The sequence below is a fragment of the Plectropomus leopardus genome, chromosome 13 (genome assembly GCF_026936395.1).
Source record: "Plectropomus leopardus strain MGB_pleo_1.0 chromosome 13, ASM2693639v1, whole genome shotgun sequence".
NCBI lineage: Eukaryota > Metazoa > Chordata > Actinopteri > Perciformes > Serranidae > Plectropomus > Plectropomus leopardus.
The window spans coordinates 18,608,047-18,635,265 of record NC_142188.1 but is presented as its reverse complement, the minus strand read 5'-3'; the positions used below and the strand labels follow the sequence as shown (position 1 = coordinate 18,635,265).

Below are 27,219 nucleotides of genomic sequence, written 5' to 3'. Positions count from 1 at the left end.
TCTGCCACAGTATAACAGGGAGACTGTTTTACAGTATTTAGTTGAATGTTGTAGTTTGTCGTTTTAAGAGCGCACAGCAGAGCATTTACAGAGCACAAAAGTCAGAGTTTGTTGGACTTTATATTATAAATGTTTGTTTTTTCAGGCTTTGGGTCCTGAATTTGTCAGAATGCCAGATGAACAACACATTGTTCTCGAGCTTCCAGGATCTATTGTGGTAAGATTATGATTTCTCCCCATTTCATCTGCTTCTGATTAATATCGATGTACACTGCTGTTTTTTCACACTTTTTTAATGTGCCTTTTCTTGCATGCTAAATTATGTCTGTTTGCATAATTGCATGCACAGTATTTGTATATTTATTTACATGTATGTGAGCGTGTCAGTGTTTTTTTTTTTTTTGTTTTTTTTATGTCTATGTGTGTCTGTGTGTTTGTGCATGTCCACAACAGTCCAAGAAAGGCCGCTCATGCTCGTCTCAGAGAGAAGTGACCGTAGTGCTGCTGAACGGACAGTACGTGGTGGTTCGCTGTGACATTAAGTCCAGAGCAAGAGATGTGTTTGACATGGTGGTGGCTCACGCAAACTTGGTGGAACACTTCTACTTTGGTCTTGCCTTTTTAGATGGTAAGAGTGAAATATTATCACATCGCATTGCAACATTCAAAACAGCAATTTGTGATGTTGTGCTCTTACAATTATGAGGGGTGAACTTGTGATAATATTTCAATTATTATGATTTTTTTACCTAAATAAAGTTATATTTCATTCTGTATGCCTTTTTTCGATTTTTCAGTCACTTCAGAAGTCTGAGGTTAAAAAAATGTTTTTTTTTTGTCATTCTGCAGATGATGAATATTTCTTCTTGGACCATGAAACAAAGATCTCCAAAGTTGCGCCTGACAGTTGGAAAAAGGGGCAGATATTATCATTTTTGGTGTTTCTTCGAGTCAAATTTTTTGTTGATGATATGTCCTTCATTTTGTAAGTACAGTACATTGATATGTAGAATATCAATTTATGAAAATATATAGTTAAAATGTTTTACTAAATGTTTTTTTTCCTGTTTCTTAGGCACAGACTGACTCGTCACCAGTACTACTTACAGCTGCGTAAGGATATCTTGGAAGACAGACTTTACTGTAATGAGGAGACAGGCTTGTTTCTGGCTGCGCTTGCTCTGCAGGCTGAGTTTGGGGATTACATGCCAGAGGTACTGAGGGAAGAAAGGAAAACATGTTCATCTTCTATCTTTAAATACTAGCATCATCTGTCAGTATGTGTCACAGCAGCAGCACAGTTGGGTCTTTTGTGTGTCTTTCTAGCTGTACGGTAAAAATTACTACCAGCCAGAACATTATGTGTCCAAGAGGATGCTGGAGAAGCTGGCCTTGCCCAACATCAAGGAAGAGTTGCCAAGACTACATGCAAGTCATGCTCAGATGCTGCCTGAAGAGGCGGAAACAGAGTACCTAAAGGTATCTAGACTACCACTGCATCCACTCACACGCATATTTCACCATGCAATATGATAAATGAATCAGTTGTTATTGTTAGTACTATTTGATGATACAGATCCACTTCTAAATAATTTTTAAAATAAACATCGACAGTTTAAAATGTAAAACTTTGTACCACTCAGATTGCCCAGCAGTTATCGGAGTATGGGGTTATGTTCCACCGTGTGGGGAGAGAGAAAAGGCCCGTGGTGGGAGAGTTGGTTTTTGGAGTGTGCTCCAAAGGAATCATTGTGTATGAGATGAAGAACCATCTGCGAACTGTCACCAGACGTTTCCTCTGGAGGGAGACTGACACCATATCCACTGGGGTAAAAATATGCGTTGTTTCAATCAGATTTTGCTACATAAGATGTTACATTGTAAAGCTTGTATTGTTACAGAGCTCAAACTAAATGTATGATGATGTCTGTCTTTCAGCGACGTAAACTGATTATAGAGTGTGGTGGGCCCAGTGGGAAAAAGCACACTTTTGTGACAGAGAGCTCCAAAATAGCACAGTACCTCTTGAACCTCTGCTCGGCACAGCACAAGTTTCATAGTGAGATGACGTCACGACAACTTAACCACACAATGATACCAGGTGAGCACATTTTACTGACTGTGAGAGACTTTGTCCGTACTGATGTGTATTAAAAGAAAGCTCACAAAGGTCATAGCCAACAAAGAACAACTGACACATCTGTTTTTCCAGATGAAAACATGGATGTCTACCAAGGTCGTAACTTGAACCTGAAGCGGATGTCCTGTTCAGAGGGCATGTTGAACCATGTCGGTTTGACACCCGGCCAGCCAGACTCCCTCTCCAAGTCCTGTGACAACCTGACTGCCAAGCTGGAGGCGAGGCTGCGCCAGCAGAGGGAGATGAGGAGGGAGATGAGCAGAGAGCTGAACAAGGAGCTCACCGAAACAGGAGACCCCAGAGACATGAAAGAGCAACAGTGTTGGAGGTAACCTTCGATGATAAAACATTCGTCATACAGAAACATATTCTCTCTGAACATTAAGGCTTTGTTATGCAATTGTGTGTGTTGTAGCACTCCAGAGACGATTCCCAGAATGATGTCCAGTGTCTCGCTACAGAAGCAGGACTCTGACGGCTCTTCCTCCATACGAGGTGAATATGTCAGCTTTTTTGTGAACACATAAAGAGGTGTGACAAATTAAAGGAAAAATCAAAATATTTTTGGTATATAGTGAGGGGCGGAGCAGCAGGGTGGCCTCTGGGGCTCCAGCATCAAATGTTTATCAAAAACAAATGTATGCAATTCACTAAAAAAAAAAACCACTATAACTGGGTAAATGTTCTTTTGTCAGTTTAGATGTAACAAATTTGCCAACTGAACTTTCATTATGTGAAGTCTAATGTAGTATAACTAAATAAGGTTTCAAGATGGGTAATGCTGTTTACACCACACCATTACTCTACCTATGCTATGTAGGTAGCTACCTATGTTATTAAACTTTAAAGTCCAAAAATTAGACACATTTTTCTGTTTTAGGTGGCATGAGTGAATATTTGTCATCCTCAGCATTTTGTTATGTAATTTAAATGCAATTTAAACTTAATAGCAGCATCAGACCATTGTGCCTCTTTTTGACATTTGTTGTCTTATGGTTTCCGAGTAAAGAAAATTGGAGAAAAGTAAGATACAAAATATGATGTAGGCTCTATAGGATGTTTTTTTTTTTGTTTGGCAAACATGTTTTTTTGTCGCTCAACTGTACGTCCAGATTTGAGTTGCATTGTGGCTCACTGATCAACACAGTCATATCAAGAAATAAGAATGGCTTCCCAATGTGTTTTGGGCAGATTGGGCCATTTGGGAATTCTAAATTACTGTTTGTTCCAGTCTGTTTATGTACGCTAACACTTTGCTTCACTTTTGACTTCCCCCTGTGACCTTGATAACCAGGTATTTAAAATATATAAATAAATTTACAATGGCACATTTGCAGTTGATACACCAACCAGGGCCCCACCAGAGAGAGAGATTGTCTGCGTGACCCTGAAGAAAGATCCCAAACTGGGCTTTGGTGAGTTTATTAAGAAGGGCTTAGCTGTGAACTTGATGTAAAATTAATGAGAAGAGCACCACGTACAGTATCTGAGACTTTTGTCTTCACTTCCTGTCTGGTCCTGTTTCAGGCTTTGTGATAGTGGGTGAGGACAATACAGGTAAACTTGACCTTGGGATCTTTATTGCTTCCATTGTGCCTGATGGACCTGCAGACAAAGATGGACGAATCAAACCAGGTACGAAACACCAACAACGGAAACTGGAAACATAGGCGTTGGCTTTAACATACACTGTAAGATAGCTACAGACAAAATTAGGCTGCATGTGACAACCTATCACAGGGCTATTGTAATGATTAGTTGATTTTTCCAGGTGGACGTCTCATCTCCCTCAACAAGACGAGTTTGGAAGGAGTTACATTCAGTGATGCTGCTGCCATCTTACAGAGCAGCCCCGACGAAGTGGAGCTCATTGTGTCCCAGCCTAAACGTAAGATCTTTGTCCTCTGCGCGTCTGAGAGGTTCATACAGTCATGCAAATATTCAGATATCAATGCATTGCTGTGACACTTAATAAATACCACCTGGTTGTTTTCGTACCAGAGTCTCTTAAGGACAGCAAGAGCTCCTTGAGTCAAAGTACTCTCGGTTTAGCGCTGGAGAAGAGTTTTGGGTCACAGACCACTCTGAGTGGCACCGAGTATCGTCCAGTCGTGGAGGAACTGGAAGAGGCCATCAATTTGTCCAACATGGCAACCCCAAAACAGAGCAGGAGGCTTCACATTCCTGTTGTGCGAATACATGACGCCCAGGTTAGAGATAAGTGACTTTGTTTCTGTGGAGGTCAACATGAGTTCAAAGCCAATAAAAGAGATCAACCACCGCTAATTGTTAAAAGGATTAAGTGCTCTGATTAATGTGATGAAACTCAGAGTGCCCTGAAAACACACTTCTGTGATCTCTTTATGTGTTATGTCTACTTTATTCTATTACCCTCTCATTCTAAAACTGTTTTTTACCTCTTCCTCTGTGTGTTTCAGGATGCATGTTCCAGGTCACCATCCATCATAAGTTTAAAAACTGAGGAGCGGTTTACAATGGAGCTGAAGAAAAGCAATGGTAGTCTTGGCATCAGTGTTACTGTGAGTGAACTGTTTTCTTTATATTATCCAAAATTATTTTATACATTCAGTTGCCAGTTTATCAGGTGTGCCTAGCTAAAAACTTTCACAGTCTAATGAAATGATGATGATGAGTCCTTGATTAAATCTTATATAGGTAAAAAGCTGCAATGCACAGTCATTTTGATCATTTTACACTGAGCCTTTGTACGTTTCTTGGGATATTTACAGCCTGAGACTAATTGCCTCTCCATTTTGCAAAAAGGGAGGTATAAACACCAACGTGCGATATGGAGGCATCTACATCAAGAGTCTGGTGCTCGGAGGTGCTGCTGAGCAGGACGGGCGCATTCAGATCGGTAATCTTTTTTAATGTCATTTTGATATGTGGTCAGGTGGCTTCAAAAAACACAAATGGTTCTCTAAAGGTTTGATTTGAGGCAGATTTTCACTCAATTTCTGATTACATAGTAACAAAAGCCATTTTCAGATTTTTGCAATTTCTCAATTCTTTTTACAGTTTTTTATATCTTTTATTTTAAATGACAGTCTTGCCAGTCTTGTTGCATCATCATCATCATTATCAAAGAATGATGTCGGTCTGTTTTTTTTTTTTTAGCTTGGGGTAGATTGTCAACTTTCTTAAACAGAAAACAAAATATTTGACTGTGGACTGAAACAGGCTCGATAAGATAAAATCTCTAAAACCTGAGTCTGAGTGTACCGCTGAGGTCGCTGTGCTGTGTCTCTGTCTCTGTCTGCTTGCTTCATGCTTCAGTGAGCAGGAACGACTTTTAGATTTGTTGACATGCCCATCAACCACACACACACTCTCTCTCTCTCACACACACACACACACACACACACACACACACACACACAGACGAACCGTTTATGTATTGATGTTGCTAATGATGATGAGATTTGTGTTTGCGCATATGACAGGTGACAGACTGCTGGAGGTTGATGGGTCCAACCTGAGGGGCGTGACGCACCACCAAGCTGTCGAGTGCCTGAAGAGGACTGGGGAGGTACATGCACATGCACACACACGCATATACACATACACACAAATCTTGTACTTCTATCTTTGTAAGGACCCTCATTGACAAAATGCATTCTTTATCCCCTACCCTAACCTAAACCATCACAAAAAATGCCTTATCTCAACCCTAAACCCTAACCTAAACTTAATTGTAACTTGAATCTTAAAATCAAGCAATAAACCAGGCATTTGAAGAAGTGAAGACTGGCCAAAATGTCCTTACTTTCCAAAAATGTCCTCATTCTGTTGTTGAAATACATTTTTGGTCCTTACTATGTAATACAAGTACAGACACACATGCACATGCAATAAAACAAAATTAAACGCAGAAGTACTTTCTATTTTGCCAGTATGATTGCATTAAAATCAGTGCAATATGTCTGTCCCCTTTGGAAAAATCTTTTTAAAAAAAAATATTTTTATATATTTATATTATTTATATATTTTATTTATATATTTTTATGGTGACACACACACACATCTTAATATGCACTGAGTGCTTTGAAAGGCACCTTTAAATAAAATGTATTATAATAATAATAATAATAATAATAATAATAATAATTATTATTATTATTATTATTATTATTATTATTATTATTATTATTAGGGTTCAGGCCCCTTTATTCTATCCTAACTGAACCATAAATGGGTGAGAGATTACACCACACCAATTTATTGGTAACCATTAGGTTGCAAGACTTGTTGGGCCCTAAGGACCCTTCGACCTTATCGAGTGTAATCTAGAAAAGCTTTTGCCTTTCGCTCCGTTCAAAGCTTATTATGAATATGCACTGAAACAAGCACAGTAGCTGGTGATGCTGTAAATAATTCACATTGAATGTATGAACATATAAAGGGGTCGTGTGTGCATTTGTTCCCCAAAGGTGGTGAGCCTGATGCTGGAGAGGGAGCCCACAGTAATCTTGGAGCCCCGACCTGACTCACCCTGCCCCCTCTTGGCCCACAGTTCATCACATACACAGTCCCCCAGGACTGAGGTCTCCATGGAAACGACCTTGAGTGGTCGAGCCAAGGACTACAGCTTTGTGACTGATGGTGAGAGGCGAGAGGAAGGGGCACATACGCTCAAATAGGAGGGGGGAAAAAAAGAAAAGATAGACAGTGTCAGGCACACACACACACTTACACACATGGCCCAGAGGTGACTGTGAGTCATCTGACAGCTACATTGTGGTTGCTGTCAGAGTCATCCAGGGCCGACGCTCCCTCTGTCCCCCGAGACAGCACGCACTGAAACCTTGAAGCTGCCTGTTCACTGCCTGAGCTCAGTTAAAGGGACAGTTCCTCATCGCTACAAAACCTTCCTCTCTTTACTGGAAATGGTGCAAAGAAATTTTAGGAATAATGTGAATAAAGGAGTTTGCTTGTCCAGATTTAGTCACTGGAGAAACATAGGAAGAAATGTGCGTTGGGGGGGGGCCTGATAAACCTCTCTTTTTTATCACAATGTACGAAATCGCAGCCCAAATTACAGATTAAGGGTTACACAACACACATTAATGCTCCAAGTTTCCCCTCCATCTCCTCTCATTCCTAGAAAACACACATGAAGTGCTGCTGAAGAAGAGCTTGACTGGCCTCGGCTTCAGCTTCAACATCTCACAGCTGCACTCGGGGCCAGACCGTGGCAGCGTGGTCCGCATCAAACGTCTGTTCCCCGGTCAACCAGCATTAGAGAGTGGCCTGTTGCGAGAGGGAGACGTCATTCTTTCTGTCAACAAAGAGCCCATCAAGGATCTCTCGTACCAGGTAGGGTTTGAGGTATTTAAAGGTGCAGTGTGTAGGATTTAGTGGCATCTAGCAGAGACAATTGCAGATTGCAACCAGCTTAAACTTCTCCTATGTGCCAAGTGTGAACTCCCAGTTAGGATTCATTCAGTGTTGTTTAGGAAGTTTTTACCAGGAGCTGACTTATCCACAGAGGTCTCTTCTCCAAAACAAATTGACCAGATGATTAAAATCCAAAAGCCACCAAATAAAGCAGTTTAACATAAAAAGCAATGTTTCTTCAATGTTGTTCAGATAGACCGTTAGCCCTACTAATCCATGCTTACAGTCTAGAGATTTATTTTTTTATTTAGTTTTTTTTATGGGAGCCAAATTGTTCGTTTAGGTCTCTTCCTCTCCAAAACAAACCAACCCAGAGATTTAAACTGGTAAAAACTGATGCAACATGGTGGATTGTGTAGGCGAAGACCCACTCCCTATGTAGTTATAAATGGCTTTTTCTAAGGTAACGAAACACAAGAATTGTCATTTTTAGGTGACTATACACTAATTTAAAATATAGAGTTATAATGTTATATTTAATTTCTGCCAATATAATCCCCTAAATCCTACACACTGGAAATTTAAAATAATTATTATTCTCATCCTTAATGTAAATCCAGTGGATATCCACATTCATTAATAGAGCTCGTTTGCTGTGTACAGGTATTAGTGGTTTTGTTGTGGTTGTAGTTTCGTTTGATCTTTTTTTCACTTGAAATGGGGACATAAAAAAGTTATGTCGTTAAAAACGTAAAAGAATATAAAGGTTTACAAGGTGCTAACTACACCCATAAAAGCACTCAATTTTTGTTCACTACGCCAGAACAGTTGGCAATTTCTGACTTGTGAACGGGCTGGTGAGTTCAAGAGGAGCACCAGCCGCCCTGCTCTTTCTTAAGATCTCAGCCGCGTCATTCCTCCACTAATCCTTTAATCTCATACCACCCAAAATAGCAAGCTGGTTGTGTCATGGTGTTTGATGTGTCATTTAATCTTGTGTTCTACCAAGGAGTTAACAATGGCCTTCACACAGGTGCATTTAAACATGTAACAATTAAAAAGATCTGCACATTTTGAGGCGTCCGGTAGTTCAGTGGATAAAGTAGGAGCCCCATGTATGAAGGCAGTGTCTGCTGCAGCGGCTGGCAAGGACACAATCTTCTGTCCTATCTAATCTAAAGGCAAAATTGCCACAAAAAAAAATCTTAAAAACTGTCTCAATTTTCTTTTTGGTTTTGTTTCAGAGGGTTTTGTTCCTGCTTCGTGGAGCTCCATCTGAAGTTCACCTGCTGATCTGCAGACCAGGTCCCGGAGTACTCTATGATGTCGATGACAACACACTGGTGAGCTTACATGCACGCTAGAAACGGCGCGTTTATGAAAACAAGCACCTAAGTTAGTCCCAGTAATCCTGACAGACTATCTGACTTCATGTCTGACTCAACAGAGTCCTGCATCCTTCCGTGAGGTTCGATCTCGCTCTCTGGACATCCGACTTGGCGAGGACTACAGCCAGCTCCTCAAGTTTCAATATGAACCCAAAATATCTGCTCAGAAGCCAGCCCCCACCCATGATGAAGATCTAACAAACACAGCAGAGAAAAACTCAGATCCTCCTGCAGCTCCAGCACTCCCGGAGACCCAGGAGAGCCTGGAGAGTGAAACACACGCAAAACAGAATCTCCCATCCCCTCCTCGCTCACCGCCATCACCCACCTCACCTACATCACCTCCTTCACCAGTCTCACCAGCCTCACCTGCTTCCCCAGCATCACCTGCTTCACCTGCCAGCAGTTCTCCGCCAGCTCCACCAGAATCTCAGCCAACTGCTGGGAAACCAGATGATCAACAGGAAGTAGAAGCAAAGAAGAAGGACGGAGAAGAGGAGGTTGCAACGACAACAAGCTCAACTGTGATGCTTTTGGATGTCTGTCCTAAGACTGGTTCGAACTCCGTATACGCAAGGTAATTTATTATTTAAGTGTTACATATTATTTGCATTACACACAAAAAATGTGTATATTGTATAGTTATATAATTAAAATCAAATGATACATTTAAAAATGAAAAAAAAGTTTATGAATCACTGAAAATGCATCAAAAACAGTGTGTGTGGTCTGTTTTGTGTATTTTTGTCTGCAGTGGAGTCAGAGAGGAGGCAGATGGAAGTGTGACCTACTGCCTGATGGGAAATGGACTGACTATCATGGCAGATGAAGAGTACCTAACCATCAGCTCCACACTGGAGCCTCCTCACAGCCTTCCATCCAGTCTGCCCGCTCACACTCCAACAGCCAACGTCACAGGCCTCCACTCTCAAAACTCCTCTACTTTAAGCTCTCAGAATCCAAGCCTCGGCCCCCACGTCCCCACCACCACCATCTCGCCCCACGGCCTCTCGTCCGACACCCCGACCACTTGCTCCTTAGCCCATCCATCCATGCCACTCACCACCCAGCCACCGAAAGCCAAGCACCACCCGATCCAGCAGGGGCTTCTTCCGAGTCACTATAAAGCCATGTCCAAGAACAGCAGGCCTTTGGTGCCTCCACCCCAGCCTCCTCCTCCGCCACTGACCCCCATCACAGCCCAGGTCGTCCCCTCCGTGCCTCCCTGTGCCAGTCCACCCACCCCGACAATGCTGCCCCCTCATGCTCAGAGCCACACGCAGCTGAGGGAAGAACCGGAGAAGAAAGAAAGGGAGTACAAGGATGATGATGATGAAGAGGATGAGGAGGATGAGGAGGAGAGTAGAAGAAAGGTGAGTTTGGGAGGTTTTGTGTTGTTGGTTTATTTTGCCAAAAAATACTGGGGTGTCTGGGGGGGGTTTACCCCAGCATTTTTGGCAGTTTAGTGAGTATGTTCAGGCTTTGAGTCAATGAACCAGTGATCAAAGTTAGCTGGTTATTTGTCTTAAAACCAGTAATGAGCAGAGATAGAGATGCTTGAATGTCAAATCATCAGTATTTTGCAGGTTACAAAATATTTGAAATATTTACCAGGACATTTTCTATGGCTTTTTTTTTCACGAGACATGTTAATTGTGAAGCCACTAACAAGACCACTAACAATTAATAATAAAACTAGATTGGTTGAGCGGGACTTTAATATAAAGTGATGAAAATGATGCATTTGTTTTCAAGTTATTTGGAGAATATTAGATGAATGAATTGTCATTGTTTCTTTCCTGTCAGGCATATGTTAAAGAGTTTGAGCTGACAGTGGTCCTGACAAAGTCCCGCAGTGGAAGCTTTGGGTTCACCATCTCTCGAAGCAAGTTGGACAACTGCTACTACATCCAGGAAATACTGGACAACCCCGCTAAGGCAGACGGACGACTCAGGGCCGGAGACAGGCTCATCACAGTACGCACAAACACACATTTCTGCACATTTAAAACCGATACGTTCAGATATGAACAATTCCTTCTCTGTCACCGTTCCCAGGTAAATGGGCATGATGTTACCAGTGTGGCAGATGATGTTGCCATGACAATTCTGCGGTCATCTCCGAGACGGCTGAGTATGACCCTGGGGAGGGCAGTGACCAACCTGGTGGCCCCGCCCTCCTGTGACAGCCTGCCTGATATCGTTCTCCATAAGACTGCGTCAGGACAGCTGGGTACAGATTTGCACACATTTTGAAGACACACACACACATACACATCACCTGTATTATGTGATTGTATATAATGTATATATGTGCACTCTTTCCAGGTATAAAGCTGACGGGAGGCATTGGCAGCAAGTGGCAGGGCATCTACTGTCTGGAGGTGGTACCAGGCTCCCCGGCCAGCGAGGAGGGCAGCGTCCAACCCAATGATAAGATCCTCTACATCTGTGGCAGGTGCACTCTGGGAATGACCCTGGAGGATGCAGTGAAAGCCTGTGAGATCGCCCCACGTAAAGTTAAGCTTAAAATCATCAGGTATGTGTCCTAAAAGGGAAGAGAGACACTGGAAGAGGTTTTGTTGTTGTTACTGTTTTATCAGTAACTTTACTGTTTGTGTCTGTCACAGAGAGGACCAGCCAGTGACCCCGAGGGCCAAGTGGAATGGTAAGTGCCTCTTAAGGATTTATGGGATGTTTGAGTTTGGTTGTTATATGCACTGATGGATTGCCTAGAAACCATATATGTTTGTGCTCAACCGACAATGATAATTTAAGATCAATCATTACCAGAAAGAGTTCTGGCAGGACACAAAATGAATGGATTTTTTTTTTAGATTATGCACCAGTAGTGCAAAAGAACTGTATTTTCTTACACAATCTATGGTAGTGCATTTCTATACAAGTGTTTCTTTTGCAGGTCTGTTTGACTGGAAAAAGGACAGAAAATTCTTTGCTCGTTTCGAAGAGCCTGTCTCTCCAGAGAAAGTCTCTCCTACTGAAGATGGTGAGTTTCTTCTACGAGAAGAACCACTGCGTGTTCCATCAGCACCATAACTGCTTCCCTTTCACTCTTACTTGTTGCTCCTTTGTCTGTGTGAAGCCGGAGCTTGGTGCTGAAAGACAGTTGTCTTTGCAGCTGTGTGTGTGTGTGCGTGTGTGTGTGTGTGTGTGTGTGTGTGTGTGTGTGTGTGTGTGTGTGTGTGTGTGTGTGTGTGTGTGTGAGCTGAATGCTGACAGACAGATCCTGGGCTCTCACAGCAGGATTAATAATTAGCAAGCCTCAGGCCCTCCACTGGTGTATTGGACTGCAGGGCTGTAGCCATCATACACACACACACACACACACACACACAGACAGTGCCATGCAGCCAGTGGTCCACAGGGCAGGTAGCTCAGTTGCCTGGTGACGGTGCATGCAGCGGTAAGGGACAGTGGAGAGGGTCAGTCTGAAAAGACCAGCCTTGTTCACCTGTCATAGAGGAGACGTGCCCGTCAACACTTCTCTTTCAAAATGGCCGAAGAGGTGGGAGGTTGGTGTTTTTTTTGTGTGTGTGTCTGTTACAGAAATGACAAACTCCAGACATTTTCCATTATTTAGATTTACATCACTTTTAAAGGCTCAATCAATTTTAATTGAATGCATAACTTGTTATGCAATAACTGGAGTTGTTTTGTCTGCGCCGGCTGCTGATTCACTGATATTTCTTTTTGTTTTTTCAGCTGAACCTGTGTGTCGGACTACTGGAAATTTCAGATGTCTCTCTATCGCGCAAGAGCACGATGTAAGTGTATTTCAATTAAATTAATCAACATCAAAAGGCTCTTTCTCTACAGTGTAGCCCTTCATTTTTGTTGCCTCTTGTCAACTCTATCCCTTTTCTTTAACTGCACATCTTTAGAAGTGTGTGTTGAAACACACACTGTAACATGATTCTACTGTGTGTCAATCTGCGAATGCTTTCTCTGCTGGGGGGGGCACCATCTGCATGTGTGTGTCTGTGGCTTTCTGTATACACAATTCATGTATCAACAATAAAAAAATTTTTGCAGAACATAAGGTGCTCCTGTAAAAACAAAAAAAACCTAACTTTTAAATTCTCATTTTCTTCTTCGTCCTTTTCTCATTTGGACTCTTTAGAGTTGCATCATGCAGGTGGAGTTCACAAAACCAGAAGGAGGAGGCCTTGGCTTTGCTTTGATTGGGGGAACCAATGGCAGCATGCTCAGAGTGAGGGAAATCTGCTCTGGTGGGGTCGCTGAGCAGGACGGTCGGCTCAGAGTGGGAGATATTCTGTTAGAGGTAACAACCCATCATACATCTAGACTATTTTATTCTGGTCATAGTGGGGTTTAAAAAACTAATCCTGTGTGTGTGTGTGTGTGTGTATTCTAGGTGAACGGTGTGATTGTGTCAGGTCTGAGCCACAGTAAGGTGGTGGATATCCTGCGTAAAGCTGAGGGCAGCGTACAGCTTACTATCTGCAGAGACATCCTGCCCCTGACCTACTCAGAGTCACCTACACCGCCCAACATGTCTGCTCAGACTGAAGCTATTTTAGCCGAGCAGCCGGCTCCTGTGTCCAGCCCTGATGCCTGCTCCTCACCTGACGTCATGCTGAATAAGCCAGTTGAGCGTCCGCCTGGTACACGCACCTTTTTGTTGTTGTTGTTGTTGTTGTTGCTTTTTAATTCTTGAAAGGATAATGTTGCTGAAATAAAGTACTGACAAATGAAACAGCGCCAGGCAGAAATTTTTTAACTGTATAGTTATTTTTTAAATTACTAATTTGAACATATTAGTTAATGTATTATTATTTGTCAGCTAAGTCATTTATTTGTGTTGACTAACTAGCTCTCATTGTAATAAAAGTCATTATTATTATTATTATTATTATTATTATTATCATTATTATTATTTTTTGCCTTGGGCCTGAATGTGCTAGGCCTTGCACTGAGTATAAACACAAATGCTGGCATTTGCATTTTAACTTGCAGTTTACTTTTGAAGACTTAGGAACAGCACAAACTAAATATGTGTCTTTCTGTTATTGTCACAGAGGCAACTTCAGATCCTGTGGTCAATGCAGGTAGTGTGTTTGTCTCCTCACCCCCTCCTCCACCACGCCGACTGACTGTTGTAACAGATGACGCTGCAATTAGACAGGTAACCTGCACACTAACAAGCATACATACACAAGTACATAAACTATCGTAATGATGCTGTAAACTTCTCTTTAACTCCCCCCTCCGTACCTCTTTACTAACATACTACTAACATCTTGCTCCTCCTGTCTGTCGCCTCCTCTGGCTGCTTGTCTGTGGAACAGGAGAGCTGTAACAGCACCCCTTCTCATCAAGCTTGCTGCCCATCCCTCAATGTCACTGACATGTTGCATGGAGCTACAGACAGGTAGTAACTTACCAAATTACTCTCCTCTTTTATTGTGTACTTATATCCTCCTCCCTACCCCACCTCTCCACCGCCACCTCCTCCTGCTCATGTTTTGGTAGAATTCCAGTTTCAACCACAAAGAGGCAGCAGAGAGCAATAAATAAAACACCATCTTAGGATAAATGCTGTCTCTGAAGGGCTGACAACCCCAACAAGACAAAAAAAAATAGTGTAACAGTTAGGAGGTGTATAGTTTTATTCTCTGTAGCCTAAAAACAAGGAGCACGGCAGAAGATACTTTAGCCTCTTGTCTATACTGTATTTTAGGTGGAAAAGTCGCAGGGAAAGGAAGCTCAGCCTTGCATGATTTCATCCCCTCCTACCGAAGAATAAAAATGGTCTGGTCTCACCCCTGCCCCCTGACTCCCCCAGGAAACAAATTGTGACCAAACTTTTGGACCAGTCCTGCAAAGACATCCAGAAAACCCAGTCAGACGGCTGGAGCAGTGAAGAAGAAGATGACGTATTTGAGACCAGCGATCTGGAAATGACCTCGCCCCAAACAGGTGTCTATCCCCCTGCTCTTGTACTGATGTGTAAAAGTGACAATTTTGGCCCAACTGAGCCATACTATATTTCTTGTTCTTCTCTTTTGTTTTCTCAGGCCCTCCCATAGTATCAGAGGAGGAACTGGCCAGTTTAGCGTGCATTAGCCCCTCTAAGACCAGTCAGTATTCAGGCTCCAGGGTCAAAGCTCTCATCCAGATTCTGCAGCATCAGCTGGACCAGCAGGAACTGGTCAAAGAGTTCATGGTGTGTATGTGTTGTGGACAAAATTCATAGCTGTAAAATTGCCTTAAAGCTACAGGTACCTTTATTAAAGTAATTTTGTCATATTTTCTGAAACTGTTACTATCCAGACAGTCGTACATGAGACAGATAATCTGTGAAAAAATCTTGTTCCTCCTCTTAGTGCTTCTAATGGCATTTGCAATAATTCAAAGTGGCGGAACAAAAACAACCAGTCAGAGCTGTAACATAGCATTCAATCATGTCAATCACTGCTAGTGAACTGCGGTCAAACTATCAAACTAGTAGGCGCTGAGACAACGCAACCTAGTTTGACAGTTTGACCTACAGACTGTATAAATAAAGGAAGTAGCTACCCTGACGTCACACATTGGTGTGTTGACTGCCTTTTGAGGCCTTGTCAAACGTATTTTACCAGTGGCCATCTTGTTTTTTGGGGGGCCAGGAGTGACCATAGGAGCTAGGGGTGGATCTGACTCACAGACTCCAGGGACGCCTCACAGACAGCCCGTCACTCAGGAGGCCCCGCCTTTAAATATGCCTAAATTTGGGCCTCAATAAAATTTAATAATAATGTAAAATAATCATTCCCCTGTACAGATGTCATGAATGTTGCAATTAGTCATGGAGACCAAATCATTTTTTTGTACCATGCTGGAAAAATGTTAATTGCTTATATACATTTGATTAATAATTATTTAGTCTGGTAGGGGGTTTTTTTTCAGCCATGTTGGATTCCTGCAAATGCCATTAGAAGCACTAGGAGGAGAACAAACATGATTTTTTTTCCCACAGATTATCCGTCTCACGTATGACTGTCTGGACATAGTGACAGTTTCAGAAAATATGACAATAAGTTATTTTATAAAAGTTTCTTCCTGTAGCTTTCACTAATGATAAAATAACTAAACACTGATGCAGCTATAAGAACTGTACACAGGAGGTTAATGTAATTCATACTACAATGTGACACACTGGGAGAAACTCAGCAAACAATAGGTGAACACATATATACTGTGTCATTAATAAAACCTTGCAGCTTTAGACTATTTTAATAGACAGGCATACTGTAATCCTGCTGCACCATTCTAAATATTTTTTTGTCTTTTTGTTATTGTGATGATGTGTAATTTCAGGCTCTGGAGCATCTGAAACCCTCTGATAACTGTCTGGTTGGAAAAGCCCCCGAGAACAGAGACAAGAACCGCTACAGAGACATCCTACCCTGTAAGTCTGACAGAGGACTTCTATAAACTTTTACTTCTTCTGGCAGAATCTTAACTTTTACTTTCTCCATTTGTTCAAACCCATGCGCTTCATTTTATGTTCCCCTACTGGAGTTTTTTATTGCTGAGCTAAAGCTTGTAAAAGCTGGATACTCACAGAGTTGGCATTTATAGGAGAGCCTGTTTGTTCACACTTTTCTCCTCAGCTGCTCTGTTTGAGCTGACTGTAAGGACTTTGCTGACGGGAGTGGAGATGTTTGTTTACAACACTTAAGTAATGTCTGCGCCACAAATCATCTCCTACATTAGTATCAGTAATTCACTGGAGCCGCACTTATAATCTCCTTGGAGTCAGCCAAGTATGTGATGATGAAGAAGGTGTCATTTGTTACCGACCTTGTAATTATCTGGGATTTATATTTTTAATAAAGGAAGCGGCATCAGGAGAAAATAATATTGCAAGATGTATTAATTATGTGAACTTCAGGGGGTAAATACAGAGAGACAGGGTGAAAGGAAAACTCTACAAAAGAGATGTGTGTTTGTGCATGCACCCTGGGGTGTAATGCTTGGATTGTGGTCAACACTGATGATATTGAAGAATGTGAAAAAGCTGTAAAACACGCACACACACAAATACACACAAACACAAGTGTTTACTTCTCCAGCCCTTGCTGTGTTGAAGTGAAAAGGATCAGAGTTAAAATGAGTGAACGTGATGAAAAGGATAGTCACCCCCAGTGGAATACTGCCACGCCTCACCAAATGCCTTGTTGCTTGCAGCTTGTTACAACTGCTGTTTGTGCAAAAGGTCCAAAAAAAGGGCACGTTATTTACCAATCCATTGCTTGTAGCCTTTAACTATTTTATTTAGAAAGTCTGGTTTCCAGTCTGTGGCTTTTTTGACCTCACAAGCAGGAGGTGGGAGACCAACCCAGAAAACATTCCTAACTGCCTTCGCTCTATCACCCCTCTCATCACCAACAAACTTCTTCACAGCGCTGGTTTGTTGAGCCCGACTCCTGACCTCAGAGCTGTTTACTTGGCGTTATTTACTGTACACTTAGATTGCATGCTTTTGGCAAAACAACAAGGTAGCAGTGTTTGTTGTTTATGATCACGAAATGAATGGATTTATCAAGTATAAAGAAGACGTATGGAATGTGGGAGAAGGCCGCCGTAAGTCGTTTATTTTATCTATAAATTCATAAGTTTTGATTTTTGTTTCTTCTTTTTCTTTCCTACATAGATGACGAAACCCGTGTTGCCATTGGAGAAAACCAGGAGTACATCAACGCCAGCTACATCCGCATGCAAGTTGGTGATGAAAAGTTCTTCTACATCTCCTGTCAGGGCCCTCTACCCTCCACGGTGCCGGCTTTCTGGCAGATGATCTGGGAAAACAAATCTGACGTCATCGCCATGATGACACAGGAGGTAGAGCGGGGAAGAATCAAATGTCATAAGTACTGGCCAGGGAGGCTCAGCATGCCTCTGGACACCGGCAGGTACCAGCTTCACCTGGAGAACCAGCAGTACCTGGAGTACTTCCACATCAAGGTGATCCGCATGGTGGAGACAAAGGTGAGAGATCTGTCTTCTTATAATGTAATTTTTTGGTTTACTCTTAACTTTAAAATTCAGCTTGAGTGGAAACAACTCTTTAATGATTTTTTATTATTCCAGACTGGTGAGACCCATTACGTCCGTCACCTGAAGTTCACACACTGGCCTGACCACGGAGTGCCCAAAAGCTCAGAGCAGCTGGTTCGCTTCATCCGCTACCTGAGGGCGGTGCACCACAAGGGACCAGTAACTGTGCACTGCAGCGCCGGCATCGGACGCACGGGAGTTGTCATCTGCACTGACGTTATCCTCAGCCTCATTGAGAACGATTTGCCAGTAAGTGGAAGCCATTTTGTTTGGTTTGCTAATTAGTTTACCATATTTCTGTATTTTTAGCCATGCTAGTGGCAAGTCGTTAGGGTAAAATAGCAAACCATTTACAGACTGTGTTGTTCCACCACTGGTCAGAGGGGGGTGCTGCAGCAGCGACCTGCCCATGCCCATGCTTATTTGCAAATGTTAGCGTCCTAACTTGGTAAAACTAAGAAGGTGAACATGGTGAATATTATACCTCCTTATTATACCTCTTCATGTTTGCATCATCATTATCAGCATGCTGTCCTTTAACATGTAGCTCAAAGTGCCACTGCACAGCCTCAAGGAGCCACTATCATTGCCTTATACTTAAATTTAGGCTATTATTAATATTAGAAATAAACTATAGCTACAGGATACTTCACACACGTGCGGTAGCTCTGCCTAACAACCTTCTGCCTCTGTCTTTAGATTAACGTGAGCGACGTTGTAAAAGAGATGAGACTTCAGCGGCATGGAATGATTCAAACCAAGGTCAGTGTCAACAGAAGGGGTTAAAGATCAAAGTTCAACCTTTAAAAAATGACTGTTTCCAAATGCTAGACGTGCCCTTTGTCTCTCTTATTTCAGGAACAGTACTTCTTCTGCTACAAAGTCTGGTTGGAGGTTTTACAAGGCATTTTACAGCTTCACGGCAACCAATGGCAACCGGAAAGTCCCCGAGACCACAAAGTAGTTTGAATGTTTCCACCTCCAGTTCACCTACCTGTAAAGCACAGACTGTGTATGAGCAACCATGTGCAGTCTATCACAGCACAGACTGGAGGTACCGTTTTCTTTGGCCGTAGTTAGTTTAGTTAGCTATAATAAGAAACCTATTCCCTGTTTTGATACTCTGTGTTGAGGAGGCCTGTTGTTTAGTAACAACTTGAATGTTTTTGTTCTTGTATGTGCTCTCGGTGCTGTGATATGTCTAATTTAGATCACTGAGGTTGTTTTGCCTTTTCAGGCTTAGTGATTTGCCTTCTGTCTCTAGCATCTTTTTTTTTTTTTTTAATTTTGTGTCACTATTTGAATGTATCTCACTTATTTTTCTCCACGGTCCTTTAATTTGCAAATGTTCATACTGCATGGGATTTAAAGTCTGGTAATACTCACATCTTTTTATCTGGCAGTTTAATGTCATCAAAGTGCACAAGTGAACATGAGATCATCAAACCAAAGGAAGTATCTGTTTGTAACCTTGATGAGTAGCATTTGACTAAGCATTGCGTTATTATCATTTCATTAAGTGCATTTGTACCCTGGAGAAAAGGGCATTAGCAAAAGAACACTATTGATTTTTCAGTTCATCATCTACGGAAATGAAAAGAATCAAGTGCCTTGGAATGACTCACACCGCTTGCTCCACAGTGACCCCGACCCGCTTGTCAAAAACGGTCGAGGACGGAGAGCAAGAAACTGATTTGAGAGCAGTCGTCGGTGGTTAGATTGAATGTGCAGCTTTCAGTCTGTTTGTGGTCTGAGGTGGACGTTTGGTTGATCCAAACCAGAAGGAGGATTACATCTCACCTTTTAGTTTGATTAGAAACAATGTGACGTTTGCACATCGCCTGTCAATCTTTTTTTGTTTGTGAGCCCATTTTATACAAAACACTATGACAATGAAATTCTCACTGCGCGTAATCACAACTTGCACATCCTGATACAGATAAAGAATGATTCAACGTAACAAATTTTTTGAATTAATTCGTAAATGTTCCCTTTTATTAAAATTTGGACAAGATGTTAGCACTAAATTTGAAGATTTTTTGTAAAATGTACAAAACTGATTTGCCATTTAAATGATTTGTTTTAGGCATGATTTGTTATGCCATAACATCCTTTATCTGTATTCCATAGCTATTTTAATACAAACTCAGCCAAAAATGCAAAAAATATTAAGAGGTTTACAAACTTTCCATTTTGCCACTTTAGATGTATATGATGTACAAAGCAACAACAGAGCTGCATCTCCAAGTCACAGATCCAAGATGATTTATAGCTGCTGGTTTGAACCTCAACCTTTGGATGTAACCACCTGTGAGCTTCGTTCTTTTAGCTGCTATCTCACACACCAGCTCTTTTATTGCATGCAGACTCTTAAAGTACAGCCGTCTGAGCCTGGAGTTTGGCTGAATGACTTGATCAAAATGTGGAATGTAACAAAGCAATACTCTCCAAGGGGGAGATCAGAATGTCAACCTCTTACCCGATAACATTTTCCAAACTGTTTGGAGCATGTCGGTAAGACTCATGCAGTACTGTACCTTTGCCATCTGGATGGCTACGCAGAGCCATCAGCCTCTGTAGTGTGTATGCAACATCTTTTCATCAATGCTGGTCGGTCAGTTTCTAGCAATAGGTAACCCTCTGTTATGTGCAAGTTCTCTTTCAGATCCTGTTTTCTCCCTCAGATCTTGGAAAATTAACTATTCTCGAAAGAAAAAACTAAAGCACATTTTGCATTCATCTGTGAAAATGCATCTTGTACAGTCAAGTAAGTGCTTATGCAATAGCATTGTGAAATGTAATAACCCTTAATTGCACAACTGCTTATTTATGCTTAATTAATATCTTGTCACTGTACCAGCCACTATGTAACCAACAACTGAGAACAATGTAATACCTCTCTCTTTAATTAAAAACTATTCTGAAAGTCGTTTTCATGTGATACAGCACATTTCACCCCCTGACTCTGAACACAACATAACTCAACTTGAACAACAGAACAAGAGCAGCAGAGCGGGTTTTCCCTGACGGCACACACAGAACAGAGAACCGGAGGCGGCCCTAAATCTAATTCCACTGAGCCCCCTCTCCACTTTTACTGCAGGGTATACTCCCTCTCGGGTTTTACTGCAGGGTAAATAAGCTGGTCTCACAGGGGTCTTTGTGACAGCATGGAAACCCCTGGAAACACACTGCACGCTCCGCACACATATAAACCTGACGCTGGGGGAAGCCAGGGACGCAGATTTACTCCCTTGCCTTCTCTCTCTCTCTTTCTCTGTCTACTCCCACTGCCCTTGGGCGCTATCTCTACAACCGCCCCCCTCACACACACATACACAAACACACAAACCCTCAGTCACCCACCCTCTTCTTTCTCCTCACTCCCTAACTCAGACCTTGTTATTGCTGTAAGTTATGGCAGGAACAACAGCAACTCGGTTATTCAAGGCCCATTCCCATTTACGGTTGCATTATTTTTTTTAAACAGTTGTGCTTTAAACCACAAGATGACAGTAGAATTATTGACTGGCTCTCTGACTTCGAGGTAATACTGAGGGTGATAACTGAAAATTTGAGAAAAAACCTGCAGCATTAGAGGCATCTGATGAGTACAGAGTGGATGTAGCAAACAGGAGGATTTGGAGAGAAGAGAACAAAGTTGGTGGTAAAGTCATTAACAGAAGGCCGTCCAGTCACAGAGTGTGATTTAAAGGCCCGAGAAACGTGTCGAAATGAGCTCATATACTCTCAGTAAATCCTCTTGCTCTCTGCTGAGCTCACAGTGCAACACGGACACAAGCCTGTTTTCTTATTCAGTGTGTACTGATTAAAATAGCATACACACACACACACCTGCCCTCCACCTCCCCCTTTCTAATGTTGGTCCCATCCTCCTTCTCTGTCAGATTCCACCGTCTTTGTATGACTTTAAAATTGATGTACAACAAAATTCAAATGTTAGGACTAAGTAACCACTTTAACCTCAGTGTTTTGTTTAAATTACACAATATGACATTTTCACATACATAGATCTGCTTGTTTTTAACGCCTCACTGGAGCTGCAGCCTATACACAGGATGAAATATTCACATCCATCCATGTTATGAAACATTACACATACGCACTTCGGGATCTTGACTTGAATTTAAGATAAAAGTGTGGGTTAAGATAAGGTCAGTGCATTTGTCCTAACGATTCCCCAGAGAGGTCTTTTAGGTTTGAAGAGGTTAAGTACGACCCTCCCACAGCAGCTAAGCTCAAGAGGGCTGAGAATTATTACCCTGCAGGATGCTTGCAAAACAGGCCCCGTCATAGACCATTTAGATTCTCAGAAAAACACAGGGATGAATTCCAGCGTGTGTTATCTGATCAACCCGCAAGATTTAACTCGAGCTGATAAAGAAGAACTATCGGAGACCAGAGTATATTCATGGAGGCTGAAGATAAGGTCGTTGGCCAAAGTGGGGGTTGGTATTCTACGTATGTACTTGTCACACTGCATTTTTCATATGTTTCATATCACAGTTTCTGAAGTTCAGATTACATGTATACGAGCTGAGGAGGTGATGGTGGATGATGTGAGACGTACATCAGGCTGCAGATAGCAGCAGACCACTATTCGAGACCAAATAAATAAGTTTTATTTTCAGGAAGACGTGGGGACATTTCCAGTCATGTTTGTGGCAACTAAACCAGCTATTTTTTAATGATACGTTAGGGACATTTCCAGACATGATTGTGGTGACAAAACTGGGTATGTTTTAATTCAAGTTGGGGACATTTCCAGCCATGTTTGTAGCAACAAAGCGGGTATTTTTTATCTGAGACGTGATATTTTCCTAAACCTAACCAGGTGGTTTTTATGCCTAAACATAACCACATCCGTTGTCACAAGATACAAATTAAAACTAAAATGTAAGAAAATGTTAAGTTTTAACATATCCGCTACAAAATGTACAAATGAAACACTGTGCTTTGCAAAGTAATATATACCAACATTTTTTCTGGTGACTGGGTTGAACTAAGAAGGCCTCACAGTTGAGAAAATACTCAGATAGCATATTGTTACAAAAATGTTAAAAAATTTACATGTAAGCAAATAGATTTTAAAAAATATTTTTTCCATTTATATGCCAGCACATCCTTTTTTTGCAAGGTACATTAATTTGTTCTGAAAAACATGAAACTGTTTCACTTGTGATACATTCAAATAAACATTTGGTTTTTGGTCATTTCTAAGGTGAAAAATGATTTCCATCAAAATTGTAGCATATTGTTGCTGTCCTGTGAAATCTGTGACTTCCCAAACATCAAATTTCTAGATTTTCATCTTTTTTGACAACACTTTTTTTTAGCTAATCTACTTGGTTTTAAATCATTTATTTTTTACGCAGTAACTCTCCTATTATCTCTGTTTCTGGTCAACACCAACTCCTGAAGAAGCTGCTGCTTATTGACATGTCTGTCTGGTGTTTGGGTCGGAGCTTTACTATCAGTTTTTAGAGCTGATAAAAGCACGATAATACACAGTAAAATTGAGCCAATGCAGTGAAAAAGCCTAAAACATTTCTTAAGGATTCCCTGTGTTCAAGATACTTTTTATTTTTTTACTGAACTGAACTGAACTGAACTCTCCATATTCCAAAGTGTGGTATTTGATTAAGGTTCAAGCAGCAAAATAAATGAGAATTAATGTGTTTTTCTGAGTTGTTTTGCCCTTTGTAAGTCGACCCCACCGGCTCCTCTGTGATGACAGCGCACTGACAGAGACACAGAGAGCCATTCATCCCCTTTCTGAGCAGAATGTCACTTTTGTGGCTTTCCAGACTTTCAAAAACCACAGACTTGTCAAAGGAAGCCGATTATGATTACGGTCTCTTCTTGTATGTTCACTTGTAATTATCTTAAGTTGGTTATGTAAAGGTTTAGCTGGGCTCGCAATTGGGTTTTCTGTGGTGAGCGGCAAGTGGGGTCTAGAATTACATCCATGGTGCTTTGTGGAAAGGATTTAATTTTCTGAGACTGTTGTGATGAGGGGATTTGTGTGTTTTCCTGCTCTGTTCTATTGTGTCATACATATAAAACAAGGAAAACTAACCTCCACATCACAACACATCACAGCTTGTTCTGCTATCATTTTGTTTTGGAAATACATATGTCCATCATGTATCCAGTTAACAAATGCAGCAATGGATTATCTAAAGGCAAAACAGAAACAATGTTGGTTCTTTCATGTCAAAGAGTCGAGTTCATGTTCACATTATTTGAAGAGTTCTTGACCTCTGTAGATCTTTCTTATTCTTTTCCATGTAGGTCTCATAAAGATTAAAATCTTATTTCAAAGCAAGAGCAACAACTAGACACAGGAAAGGCAGAGGAGAAAGAGGATGACAACTGTACTTAAACCGAGGCCACTGCGGTAGACTCAACTTTAGCGGTACAAACTCTGCTCGGTCAGCTATGGCTTCATGTTACAAAATTTTTGAGGGGAATGCATCATTAATAGGTTACTACATTTAATATTCTCTGATAAACTGATGAATCAAATGCATGCAAGTACAAAAGAGTGTTCATGTACTCAGAACGTGATGTAGCCTGAGACAGATCAATAAGATTTACATGAAAATATTAGTTACATAAAATTTAGTTTGCAATGGTTGCTGTGCCACGTGCACAGTAAGGCCTCATTGTAAGATGCATTTGCCCTTAATCACCAACCACATTTGGCACATAAGAAGACTTTCAGCCGGTTACACTGCTCACTTTTAAATACCACTAAATCCTACAAGTGTCATGAGACGCAGAGCAGGTGGACCCAAACACAGAAGACGGCAGGCAACAGGAACTCAAAAAATCACCTTTTTTTAGAAGGAACAGCAACTGAACATCAAAATCGAAAAATGAAAACCAGGACTTAAATACAAACTAGACTGATGAGGAGATGAAGTGCAAATGGAGAAACGGGGTGGAGAAGCTCAGGTGAGGGGAATACAGTGATGAGGCAGAATAACAGGAAGCTGATTGGCTGGGAAAAACTGAGCAGCAGGAAAAGACGAACAAGGCAGATAATGGTCAGGTGTGTAGATGGGTAACACAGTAAAGTGAAACCCAAAAAACAAAAAAAACACAATAATTTTAATAAGGTGACCAAGTGAAAACAAACACAGACAAACAAATGAAGGCAACTTAAATGTGTCTTCCCAAAAGTCAGAAAGAATCAGGAAAAAGCTGACTGTGGCAGACCTTGTTTTATGTCAACTGGAGCTCGGAAAGACAGTGCCCTATGCTTGTGCTAGCTGACTGTGGTGTAACCTATTGATAATGTTAGGATGGAGCAAATGGATGCCGAACATTGTGGAGAATTTCGTCTAAAATAAGTCATCAGCCAGCCATTTGTTTATTTTAAATCACACAGCTGCATCTGGAGCAAATAGCAACTGTGCTATTTATTTATCCCTCTCAAAGGCCGGAGAATTTGAACAATACTGTATTTTGGGTGTTTGGTTTGGTTGTGTGTGCTGGAGTACATCGACAGAACTCAGGAAAAGCCTTTTTCCATGGCCATAATTCGCTGTAATTATCGTGTGACCTCTCCGAGCAGCCAGAGTAAATGAGCACCTGTCAGTGGGCATAAACTTTGGTTTTGCTGATGCTCTGCACAGGAGGGGTCAGCTGTATGTGACACACGACTACTTGGTAACCAGAAACAAATAAATTCAAAATCTGCTAAATATAGGATGAATGAGCATGTGCTAATCCTATTTGGATCTTTGTGATAGGGATCTTTGATTAAATGGAGGGTGGACAGCACTACAAAAACTGCAGAGTGCAGCAGAAGGCCCCCTTTGTGAACTGAATGGTCTGTGTCACTGAGTGGCAAGGACGGTCTTCTCTTTGTCAAACTCCCTCCTAAATCACACGCCACATCAGAGCAAGGTTGATTAACACCTGCTTTCAATTAAGCGACTTTCTCATCAAGCCCTCGTTGGAAAGAGGCAAAAAAAAAAAGCCTCACGCCTCGTCACGTCGAAGATGTTCCTGAATTAGAAAGCTATTAAATCAGAGGAGCAGACGCACGCCGTTGCGAGGGGTGTCGTTTATCTTCATTTGAGCGGGCCCTCCATGATCATCTCCACAGGGGCGGCTAATTGAAAAAGGGCTTCAGAAATGCGATTGTTAGCAGCGATAATAATTTATTACTCTCAGCTTGTGGAGTCCTGGGAGTCATTTGTATTCATTAGTGTAAATTCAAATTATGTTTGCGATTAAAATGTGACTTTGACAGGCAGAGGGGCCTCAGATAGGGACAGGCACTGATGAGACCTTTGCTCCGGGTCACTGCCTCCCACATTCGCCTCCGACTAAGTACGCCACGGAGAAGCCTTTTCTACCTCACCACCATCAATCTGTGTCTGATTCAAGTTGAGACGTTAGCCTTGATGGCCTCAACTTAGGCGTGTGTGTACGCTCAGAGCACACTTAGTAAGCAAATGAACTACCTACTGAAAGACAACACCAATCAGATGCAGGATCAGAGTCATTCTTCTTTTTTCTCTTTCATTTAGCCGGTAGTCGCTGTTATCAGCAGGACCGCAGCTTATTATTTGTCATGCCTGACTAATATTGACCAAGCTTTTCTTAAATGTCAGGCAGGGATTTCTTTGACATCCAAGAGATGGCAGTTAAGTAGGTCAGTGTCACTGTGATGAACATCAACCATGGCGGTTCACTGACTGGGCTGCTCCTCCACTTGCCCGCCTGTCACAAACCACTGAGCCAGAGGAGGCAAAGGAGCTGAGTGCTCCTTTATTGAAGCCTGGTAAATTACTCCAATACAGGCTGTCACCACGTAAAGTGAGGAACTTTATCAGATGTACACTGCCAAAGGTCATGTTTTATTGACCTGACAGGTCGCTGGCGGGGGCCTGCTGGAAAGGGTGACAAGGCTGGAGCAAAGGCTGATGGTTAAGGGCTGTTTGTGTTGGATATGAAAATGTCAAACACGGCAGTTTGGAAGGAGGAACAGCTTAGATTTTCAATGCTTTTTTTCCCTCTCTGCTTTTTTATGAACTCAAGCCACATGCAAATTTTCTGCAAGTTAAGGTTTAGTTGAATGCAAAAGTAATTGTGCAGATATTTAATAATTTGAAACCTGAGCAAAATTGGCTTGATTTCTTTCAAAAACATGGAAATAAGCCTATGATCAACCTCAATTTAATAAAAAGTTACAAGAAAATTGCTTGAAAT

General features: G+C 41.6%; 1 protein-coding gene across 4 annotated transcripts in view; it reads left to right on the top strand.

The window, feature by feature from the left end:
- ptpn20 (protein tyrosine phosphatase non-receptor type 20) overlaps nucleotides 1-20,899 on the top strand; it is a 30,626-nt gene extending 9,727 nt beyond the window's left edge. For 2 of the 4 annotated variants that reach the window (XM_042501644.2, XM_088086509.1), the window contains 38 exons: nucleotides 146-217; nucleotides 454-628; nucleotides 850-985; nucleotides 1,076-1,214; nucleotides 1,327-1,479; nucleotides 1,644-1,829; nucleotides 1,939-2,101; nucleotides 2,213-2,468; nucleotides 2,556-2,635; nucleotides 3,478-3,555; nucleotides 3,668-3,775; nucleotides 3,912-4,028; nucleotides 4,142-4,350; nucleotides 4,579-4,680; nucleotides 4,925-5,018; nucleotides 5,605-5,690; nucleotides 6,592-6,763; nucleotides 7,266-7,477; nucleotides 8,743-8,841; nucleotides 8,946-9,463; nucleotides 9,641-10,259; nucleotides 10,693-10,863; nucleotides 10,945-11,119; nucleotides 11,215-11,425; nucleotides 11,517-11,554; nucleotides 11,807-11,893; nucleotides 12,610-12,671; nucleotides 13,028-13,189; nucleotides 13,283-13,532; nucleotides 13,947-14,053; nucleotides 14,217-14,299; nucleotides 14,714-14,847; nucleotides 14,946-15,094; nucleotides 16,228-16,318; nucleotides 17,567-17,901; nucleotides 18,004-18,219; nucleotides 18,670-18,732; nucleotides 18,829-20,899. In XM_042501644.2, the coding sequence (XP_042357578.2) occupies nucleotides 146-217; nucleotides 454-628; nucleotides 850-985; nucleotides 1,076-1,214; nucleotides 1,327-1,479; nucleotides 1,644-1,829; nucleotides 1,939-2,101; nucleotides 2,213-2,468; nucleotides 2,556-2,635; nucleotides 3,478-3,555; nucleotides 3,668-3,775; nucleotides 3,912-4,028; nucleotides 4,142-4,350; nucleotides 4,579-4,680; nucleotides 4,925-5,018; nucleotides 5,605-5,690; nucleotides 6,592-6,763; nucleotides 7,266-7,477; nucleotides 8,743-8,841; nucleotides 8,946-9,463; nucleotides 9,641-10,259; nucleotides 10,693-10,863; nucleotides 10,945-11,119; nucleotides 11,215-11,425; nucleotides 11,517-11,554; nucleotides 11,807-11,893; nucleotides 12,610-12,671; nucleotides 13,028-13,189; nucleotides 13,283-13,532; nucleotides 13,947-14,053; nucleotides 14,217-14,299; nucleotides 14,714-14,847; nucleotides 14,946-15,094; nucleotides 16,228-16,318; nucleotides 17,567-17,901; nucleotides 18,004-18,219; nucleotides 18,670-18,732; nucleotides 18,829-18,939 (6,219 nt within the window). In that variant the 3' untranslated portion in view covers nucleotides 18,940-20,899. Of the gene's footprint in view, nucleotides 1-145; nucleotides 218-453; nucleotides 629-849; nucleotides 986-1,075; nucleotides 1,215-1,326; nucleotides 1,480-1,643; nucleotides 1,830-1,938; nucleotides 2,102-2,212; nucleotides 2,469-2,555; nucleotides 2,636-3,477; nucleotides 3,556-3,667; nucleotides 3,776-3,911; nucleotides 4,029-4,141; nucleotides 4,351-4,578; nucleotides 4,681-4,924; nucleotides 5,019-5,604; nucleotides 5,691-6,591; nucleotides 6,764-7,265; nucleotides 7,478-8,742; nucleotides 8,842-8,945; nucleotides 9,464-9,640; nucleotides 10,260-10,692; nucleotides 10,864-10,944; nucleotides 11,120-11,214; nucleotides 11,426-11,516; nucleotides 11,555-11,806; nucleotides 11,894-12,609; nucleotides 12,672-13,027; nucleotides 13,190-13,282; nucleotides 13,533-13,946; nucleotides 14,054-14,216; nucleotides 14,300-14,608; nucleotides 14,848-14,945; nucleotides 15,095-16,227; nucleotides 16,319-17,566; nucleotides 17,902-18,003; nucleotides 18,220-18,669; nucleotides 18,733-18,828 lie in introns of those variants that run through there. The other 2 variants (XR_015778414.1, XM_088086510.1) reach the window with 2 other exon arrangements.
- The last annotated feature ends 6,320 nt before the right edge of the window (nucleotides 20,900-27,219 follow it).